The sequence below is a fragment of the Chiloscyllium punctatum genome, chromosome 15 (assembly GCF_047496795.1).
Source record: "Chiloscyllium punctatum isolate Juve2018m chromosome 15, sChiPun1.3, whole genome shotgun sequence".
NCBI lineage: Eukaryota > Metazoa > Chordata > Chondrichthyes > Orectolobiformes > Hemiscylliidae > Chiloscyllium > Chiloscyllium punctatum.
The window spans coordinates 66,680,959-66,690,588 of record NC_092753.1 but is presented as its reverse complement, the minus strand read 5'-3'; the positions used below and the strand labels follow the sequence as shown (position 1 = coordinate 66,690,588).

General features: G+C 36.9%; 1 protein-coding gene across 1 annotated transcript; it reads left to right on the top strand.

Moving 5' to 3' along the window:
- The first annotated feature begins 976 nt into the window (after positions 1 to 976).
- LOC140485852 (HLA class II histocompatibility antigen, DM beta chain-like) lies at positions 977 to 5,314 on the top strand. The gene is made up of 4 exons (XM_072584311.1): positions 977 to 1,201; positions 1,880 to 2,188; positions 3,195 to 3,284; positions 5,166 to 5,314. The coding sequence occupies exons 1-4, from the start codon at positions 1,105 to 1,107 to the stop codon at positions 5,312 to 5,314; spliced, it is 645 nt and encodes a 214-aa protein (XP_072440412.1). The 5' UTR covers positions 977 to 1,104.
- Positions 5,315 to 9,630: the final 4,316 nt, after the last annotated feature.

Sequence of the window (9,630 nt, the reverse complement as noted above, 5' to 3'; positions counted from 1 at the left end):
ATGCTTTTCCATAAGACATAGGAGCAGCAGTTAGGCCATTCAGCCCATTGAGTCTGCTCCACTATTCAATCATGACTAATAAGTTTCTCAATTTCATTCTCCTCCTTTCTCCCCATAACCCTTGATCCTCAAAAATTTATCTATCTCAGTCTTAAATATACTCAATGACCTGGTCTCCATAGCCTTCTGTGGCATTGAATTCCATAGATTCACCACTCTCTGGCTGAAGAAGAGTCTCCTTATCTCCATTCTAAATGATCTTCCTTTACTCTAAGGCTGTGTCCTTATGTCTTCGTCTCTCCTACCAATGGAAATATTTCTCCAACATCCAGTTTGTCCAGGCCATTCAGTATTCTCTAAGTTTCAATAATGTTCCCCTCCCCCACCTCCATTCTTCTAAACTCCATCGAATAGAGACTCAGAGTCCTCAAGCATTCCTTATATGTTAAGCTTTTCATTCCTGGGACCATTCTCGTGAACCTCCTCTGAAAACACTTAAGGCTCAGTATCTCCTTCTTGGGATATGGGGCCCAAAACTGCACACATACTCCAAATGGAAGAGAGATTCTTCATTGATTGTGTTATTCATTTGGGTTTGATACCTTGATTGCATTCTTTCCTGTAAAGATTTGATTCAAAAGAAAAATAATGCAGACAAGAAATGTTGATCTGCTGAATCCAAGTAATGTTTTCCTCAGTAAAAGTTCTCATTTCAGTCTTAATATTAAACTCCCATGTCTTCAAATAAGTACGCAGATTCACAGAGATATATTTGATTAGTTTTTAATTAATGATATTAATTTGTTTTGATTTTTCTTTGGAACAGTTTTAATATATTGTGAAGACCACATTTTCCAAACTCCAGGTGTTCTCAGAGCATTCGTGGGAGAAAGTGTCAGCATCACTTTTTCCAACTGGTCCAAACATTTGAAATCTGAAAGGATGCATGTTTCCTGGTGGAGGAGTAAACAAGTCGAAAATCCTGTATGTAGTATAACTTACTTGAATGATTCGCTGATACAAAGTCCTCTCTGTGATAATCGAACGAGCGTCATTTTGAAGCTCAATGCTGGTGTCACTCACTTTATAATCCAAGATCTCCAAATGAATGATTCAGATCTATATTATTGTAAGATTGCATCCTATATACCACCACCTACTATAGAAATAGAAGGAAACAAAACAAGCCTCATAGTAGAAGGTATGAGTTATTTTGTTATATATGTCTGTATTATATAAATGTGTATGAATATTATTGTCATTTCATTAATCGTAGATATATGCTGTATTTTCATCTAAATACTTTTGCTGGTCACAAGTTGGAATGAATTGTGAATATCTTTGTAAAAATATTTCTAAAGATTATTAACAACATCATAATCTACATATTTGCCTGTGTTTAATAGAATTAATGTACAGCATTAAGTTGACAGAACAACATCACTATATCCATGATGGCTTTATTAAAATGGAAAATAAAATAGTTTGTTTTCCTAAATTCTGTAGTTTAGGTGGTTTGGACATGCTAAATTGCCCATTGTCCAGGGATGAGCTGCTTAGGTGGATTACTCACAGGAAATGTAAGGTTCCAGAGATAGGAACCTTACTGAAGAAGGGCTTATACCCGAAAAGTCAATTCTCCTTCTCCTTTGATGCTGCCTGACCTGCTGCGCTTTTCCAGCAACACATTTTTAAGCTCTGATCTCCAGCATCTGCAGTCCTCACTTTCTCCAGGGATATTGTAGAGAGTTTGGTTAGGTTGGGAAGCTCTACAGAGAGCCAGTGTGGACTTGATGGGCCCAATGGCCTGCTTCTACACCAAAGGGATTCTATGTGTCTATCATTCTATGACTCCATGTTTTATTTTTTTTCTCTCCAGTTCCTCCAATGGTTGAAGTTACATTTCTTCCTCAGCCTGAAAATAGTTGTTGTGTACAATTGGTTTGTAAAGCAGAGAACTTCTATCCTGGTGGTATACAATTGAGGTGGAGAAAAGAAAGAACAGAAGGTTCAGTATGGATTGACTCTAAAACTACTATTGCCTCAAACAATAGCAATTCTGCAACAAGTTATGTCAACCTCTCTCATTGGAAGGCAGGGGATGTATATTCATGTCTCGTGAATCACTCGATGTTGCAAAACCCTCTCATTAGGAATCTAACCATACCATTTGATGAACAACGTGAAGGTATTTCAATTTTAAAGTTCTCTTCCTTCTTCATTTTGAAATCACTCTCTCCTTCCTTGTAGTGAGAAAATGAAATAGTCCAGAGTTTGTTAGGGTTCATGCTATCTTCAACTCTTATTTGTATTCAGAGAAAATTGCGAATTCGATAAGTAGACCAGATTTCTTTGAACACTTATTGATTTCATGATTTTGAAAACGAAAAGCACAGAAGTAGTAATTTACTGAAATGAAGCCACTTAATGCTGTCGGGTTGCTCTGGCTAAACCTACCAGCTGGTTTATTTACAGGAATTATATGTATACACAATCAAAGAAAGTATTAAGAAACCAATGTGAAAATTCTAATTAATTCTAGTTAAAATGGAGTTGAGAAATTCCTTGTTCCAAAGCATAGATAAAGACCTCGTACCTGGTTGGTAGTTAAAGTTCAGTTGCATTAATTAATGTGACCCAATGTCAGTGTTGTGGGAAGTTGGAGTGGGGCAGTGGTATTTTGTGGCAGTGGTTGGAGGGGCACCTGAGAACAAATAACTAGTGTGAAGTATCAAAAGGATTCCCTAATCCCACAAAGAAGGTGTAGGCCTCAGCTGCTTCACCGACTTATACTATTCATAACTGTCTCCCATAAACCACTCCTTACCCTAGGCCCAGCTCTATCTCACCCTGAACTAATTCCCAGCGATGAAGGATAGCATTTCATCAACTGTTAATTATACCGATATCCCAGATCTGTTCCCAATTAAATATTCACCCAGTACTTTGTTATCCAGGAGTTTATTAACAATATATTAACTGCTTACATTGGAGCATTTTGAAATCTTACTGCTTACTGTACACTTGAGCTGACTTTACACTTCTCATATTTATGGATATTTCTGTGTATTTGGACCAAAATAAACACAAATGGTAACATTTATTTGATCTTGGGAGTGTTTTATTATGGGGATTATCAAATGGCCTGCTAGTGACAAAGCCTTCAAAGGCCTTCTTGTTTTTTTGTGTTGCAGTTGGAGCGTACTTATGGTGGGTGTTGGCTTCTCTGGGTCTAATTCCCATAAGTGTGGTTGTTTATTTGCTATTAAAGCGTTCAAAAAAAGGTAAGATCCAGATGATTTGAATCCTTGACTATAACCCAAGAAAGTTAAGTTTGTACATAGCTTGTCGAAATAGAGGTAATATTACTGTTCAGCACAATTCTTCTGAATTGATCTGGATTCCAGTAGGTGAATATATGCAGGACTAAATGAACTTTATATACACTCTGTACAATAGTTTGACTTGTACAATTGATAGTTGGCTGTACTTGTTTAGAAAGCTGTCTTTTCATATCTGAAATCAATTGTCCCAAACCAGTCCCAACTGGATTTGATCGCTTAGTAAAATGTTGCACTTTGGCATTCGGACAATAGACATGGAAGATTGTTATAGGAACTGGAAAAGGTCACAATAAGGAATTGGGGTGCTCTGTGAAATTGAGTGAGACAGAAGCAGCATAGAGCCTGATTTATTCTGTAAGTCCTATGCTATAACATATCGTAGCAGTCCTTCACATTGATTTTGACTTCATCTTTCATAAAATTCACAAAGCTGGTTCTTTTAAGCTCAATAGTGGTCATTCTTGAAGTGGCCTGGGCCCTGAGCTCTGGAATTTCCTCCAAAAACTCTATGTCTCTCCAGCTCTCTTTCCTTGATCAATATGCACATTAAAATGAACCATTTGGTCAAATTTCTGACACTCTGCTTTGTATCATGTTGTGTAACTTGGTGTCCAATTTTGCTTAGTAACATTCCTGTGAAGCATCTTAGCAGATCTTGTAATATTAACAGCAACATACAAATGTTCAGTTGATAGTGGGGATGATACACAAGGTATGTGTGGTGAAGTATTATATAATTATTTATTTCAGGGATCTAAAATAGAGAATTGTATGCTACAGAAATAATCTACTTGTAATTCCAGTAACCATTTACATTAAGTAAAAGCAGAGAATGATGGAAATACTTAGCAGGCCAGGGAGCATCTGTGAGGAGAGAAACAGAGTTAACATTTCAGGTCAATGTCTTTGTGTTATTAACTACTTGCTTTAAATTGTCTCTGCTTATGTAGAAATATAACCCAGAATTGTAATTAGTTTATACAAAGATACATTACATGTGTTCAGATTGTATATACATTGATAAAGTGATCTACCTTTCTCCACTGTCTTTCATGCAGTAGAAGTGTATATGCGATTTATATGATTAAACTTGCAGAGTTCAGTGCAAGTATATTAACTCACAAGAAACATTTAATCTGTGCTTGTCACATTGTTATGGAAAAGCAAGTGCAAAGTTAGCCCCTGATAGAAAAAGAACACTAAGTTAATAAAAAAAAAGAAACAAATGGACTCTGTCGATTATTCAGCTAATCCCTCCATAAACCATGCACAAAACACCTTTTTACTCAGTCCACTTAACCTTTCCAATATAAAATAGGAGACAGCAAACATCACAAAAGTGTAGAGATCTGTGAGACCACATTCTGCATCCACTTATAAATAAGTAACAATAGATTAACCATGTGTGCTGGCAATAGTCAATCAACCATAAATTGTAGAGTATTCATTTGTGAGTAGTCTTATATTTATAGCCCTCAGTGAAAGAAAGAGATAATTAGATCACACATTTTCAAGTAATTAGTTGGCAGGCAGCTAAAGTTTAAAATTGACTTGAAAGAGCTGTTCTTAATGCCTGAGCTCAGTAGTTTCTCAAATGACTGAAGCTGAATGATGGTCTTGCTAGCAATGCCGTAATAAGACTCTCATGAAGAGAAAGAAATTTCCTGTACTCGAATAAAATAATGAAAATAGCATCAGCATTCATTTAGAGAACTGGTACAGAATTCTCTGATACGGTCAGTGTTCTAAGTGCATTTATATCACAACATGAATTAAACTAAGTAAACTGTGTTTTACACTACATCTCTTTCTTGTTAGCAGAACCTGAAGACAATCAGACCTACGTTAATATTGGCACTACATTAAGAACTCAGATTCCTGTAGCAAATCAGAATTGTAATCGAAATTCACATTCAAATTATAGCTTTATTCGTCACTTTCCTTTGAGAATATATGAAAATACATTTTAATAAATTGAAATGGCAGCAATGTTATGAAAAGGAAGTTGTCATTTCATAATTGTACATTGTTTTCTGTCTTATTACTGTAAATTCCTGTTTTGGAGCTGAGCCAGATCCTGTGTGTGTGTACTATGTCCTATAAGCTTTGAAGAGGTATCCAAGGCAGAAATTGACGTAACATACAAATGTGTTGCACAGTTTGACATGCACCTGTTTGGAACGAATATTTTCCTAATTCTGAGTGATCATATCAGAGACCTTAAAAGTTTGCTTATGTTTCTTAAACTGAACTTTTCCACTACTATGTTGTTTCGAAGGTTCTGTTGTAAGTTATTCATCACTAATTTCCTATTAGAGTACTTTAATTTTGTTTGGAATATATCGGCATAATATTCTACACAGCAAACAACATAGTTCAATTAAAGGTATATAGTCTCTTTTGAAAATATAACAGTTTAAAAATCATCTAAATTACCCTTTACTATATCAGCATATAATTGGCCAATGATTAGTTGATTCAGAATACAGCTAAGAAGATAATATATGGCATGAGAAAGCACTTTGTGGCAATTTCAGCCCATTGCTTAAACAAAGAACATTACTTAAAGCTGACATAGCATGAATTATGCACCATATTTAAAAAAATAAACTCATGAAGAGAAAACAATAAGATTATACTGTATGAAAGCCAGGCAAATACAAATCATTATGTTCAACTAAACCTACATTAAACTGAGTCGACTACAGTAAATGATGGAGAATTATGAAGTGTGTGTATGCAATTGGCATTATCTGTACTGGCAGGAAATAATGGGCAGAATTTTAATTGTGGCATCTTATGCCACATGCACTCTTTTGCTCTTTCCCATTTCTCACATGATTCCAACCAAAAATCTAAGCACCCGCAACATATAAGGGAAACACACACACAAATCCACAGCAGGGGAAGCTTTACACTGGTGAAACCTGACATTAGCTGACAATACTGCAACTACTAGCAGGTAAAAAAAAGATCTCCTGGACAAAGCAATGCAGCTCTGCATCATGAACACAACTTTGCTGCTAAATGCCAGTGCCCATACTCTATGATGCCTTCTCTTGATTGTTGCATCCTTAAAAATGTTTCTCTTTAGTGCTGCCTGCTCCTGGGGTTGCAAAAGCAACTTGTTTAGTGGAAATATTCCTTCTTTGTTGCATTCCCTCCTCTTGCTCTTGAGGCTCTAAGTGTACTTGCTGAATGAGACCCATAGTTATTTCAGCAATTGCACTGTATATAGAGAGCAGGCAGTGAGATTTAAGCAATAGAACTGATGATAGTTTCAACTTTTTCTATTGTCCATAAGTGAAGTATTACAAGCTACACCAATGCCACAAGTTTTTCCTGTGCCACTAAATTTATCTTGGAGACATTTATAAAAATATTCACACCAATGAGTATTCGTGACAGGCAAACGTATTCCACATGTAAGGAAGCTAGAAGGTTGCCTGAGGCGCTACATGCCTCAAGTATGTTGCTGACATAATCTCAACATTTTAACCCTCTATTGTAAAACCAAAACTCATCTAATATTCAGCCAGCCAGCATGTGACATTTTCCTTTCTTGCGGGCTGCAGAAAATTCTCCCTTTGTCTCACACAACCATTCAGGCAATCTCCGATTTGTTTACAGTTTTCACCATTGTCACTATTGCAATTATATATTAAAGTATATGTCATTAACTTCATTTGTTTTTGACTAATCTTTTATTTGTGATTTTGACATGTGTTGTTAATTCAGGTTGAAATTGTTTATGAATATAGCATTGTTCCTTTCACAGTCTCACAACAACCCAAGATGCACGAGAACTAACATTTTTTTGAAGTATAATCACAGTTGTTTAGATCCCAGCTGATGCTGACTGCTTACTAAGTCACATCCCAGACTGAGATCTGGTCTGAGAGATCATTTCTACTTTTTGATTCTGATGAGGTGATCTTTCAATGAAACAAAAATGCCACAAATTACAATAAAACAGAAGTTTATAAAGCAAAGCAAATGAAAATTAAATAGAACAGGCCAAACTATTTACATATAACATGAGTTTACATATTTTGAAATACATGGTAAAAACACAATTCCTTTATCCACCAATATCCCATTTTAGTACTCAAATACTAGAGAGACTTTCCTTCTCACACAAGGTTTGATTAAACTGTAACATCAATTCCTCGTCATGAGAATCTGGTAACCTCTTCCTTGATTCAACAGATAACTGGGCTTCATACAACCCCATCACAATTTTAACTAAATACTTCTGGTTTGGAACTTGTAAACTGCGCTCCTTAGATTGAGGTAAATCTCTTCCTTAAAAATCCGAAACTACCTTCCTTTCTCAGAAGCAACCGTTTTACATGTCAAATTTCAACCAAGGCTTCGGCACACTGCTCAAGTGAATCACAAAACCTAAACTTTTTTTAAGGTAAGATTGTTTCCCTAAGCCAAAGAAAAAATCCAGAACCTTCTGAAGGCCTAATGCACTACATTGTTTACTTTGTTCACTTGTAAGCTCTCCCAATATAAGCAAATTCCCATTAGCTTCCAAGGCCATCTCTGTTATACTGTTTATTTTAGGAAGAAATCACGATAGCTGCAGAAATACTTACATGATAATCATTACCTACTTTCAATACACAGCAAACCATATACCACCAGTCAAAAATTCAAAAATACAAAATAAACTATTTTAAAAATATATATATATATATATATATTTATGCCTTGCATCACTCTGTCATTTTGACAAAACCTGGTCAACAACTTGCACACAGCAAGGTTTCACCAACAGATCTGTGATAAATGACCAGGTAGGTAAGAAAGATGAAGAGAAACATTACAATAGAAAGGCTAGAATTCTAAAGGGGTGCAAGAGCAGACAGATGTGGGTGTATTAAACACAGATCATTGAATGAGAGGGCAGGATGAGAGAGGTTCAGAAAGCACACAGGATCCTGTGCTTTATGAAGAGAGGCTGTGATTGAAGAAAATAGAGGTTTTAGTAAGCAACATGTCATTTATGAGCTCCTGCTGCAATTTCAGCCTGACATTGGGAACATGTTGGAAGGAGAAGGTAAGTAACAATGGGGTGAAGCTAATATGTGAAGGGGTTTCTCAGTTTGGTTCCCTTTTTAATGTAAGTTTGTAAATAATGTGACACAAACAGGGGTTTTCTTTCTTCTCCATTTGGACGACCCACTTCTTGTGAAGTACATGCATTGCTGAGTAGGAGAACAGAAACTGGGCTCTGATCACCTTCGTGCTTTTGCGGTGTGTGGCAGTTTGGAATCACGTCGGAGGTCATTTGCGACTTTGTTTACATGAAATTTTGACTTGGTTGGAAATCTGTTTGGAGTGATTCAAACAAAGTCCCAGGAAAGATGGGCACTAATTTAGGAGACGCAGTCCCATATAAGTTGAAGGGGAAATTGATATTGGGTGATAGCCTGTAAACCTTGCAGAGTAAAAGCTTTTTGTTTGAGGAAAGGCATGATTAAAGCAGGTATGAAGCAGACATGGATATCATATGTTGTTGTGGCAACCACTCATGCCTTCTGACTGGTTTTGAATGTTACTACTTTTCTACTATCTTTAAAATAAAACCAACTGACCAGATTAAACAAAAGTTATAATTGTCAACCACCCACAAAGGCACTGTAATGCAAGTCAAAATTCCCTAAGAAATCTCTCAAATTTTAGTCAAAGCTGTCATTTTAACAGATGGGCTGATGAAGCACAAGGTTCCATGCTCCGTCTCCAAGGAGACCCTGCTGTGGACACAACCATGAAAGTGTGGCATGCCGTCAGGTTCAGCAGTTCCCTTCTGCAGCCCACAGCCTGGACCTGTTCATGTCTGTTCTGCCCAGGTCCAGGATTAGACCGGCCACCTTTCCCAGCACCAGATCCATAAAGCTCAGGGGAATGGCACTGAAGTATAACCTAAAGTTTAACAAAAGCAGTGCCAAGGTCCATAACAATCTACCTGAACATGGCCCACAGACTCCACAAGGCTGCAGATATAATAGGCAGCCTGGAAGTCTGTGATCACACTTAACTAAAAGCTGCACAGTTCTGTTGCATAGATCACCCCCCCATCTCAGGTCCCCGTTAGTAAGGGGGGAGGACTCTCACCGCCAACATCAAATAACACGGTAGAGGATGACAAACATCAAATAACCAGGGCAAGTCTGAGAGGCAGGTGAAGATAAGAAATGAAGGATGTATAGTGCAGCCTTGGCAGTACCAACATGCTAACTGGAAGGACAATGAGTGAATTTCCACAGTTCAGTTC

What these genes read in the sequence shown, in the direction of transcription:
- LOC140485852 (XM_072584311.1), top strand. Translation starts at nt 1,105, where the DNA reads ATGAATGATTCAGATCTATATTATTGTAAGATTGCATCCTATATACCA. An exon ending in ATTTGATGAACAACGTGAAG is followed by an intron (nt 2,189 to 3,194) that starts GTATTTCAATTT and finishes TTTGTGTTGCAG; the next exon opens with TTGGAGCGTACTTATGGTGG. An exon ending in ATTAAAGCGTTCAAAAAAAG is followed by an intron (nt 3,285 to 5,165) that starts GTAAGATCCAGA and finishes TCTTGTTAGCAG; the next exon opens with AACCTGAAGACAATCAGACC.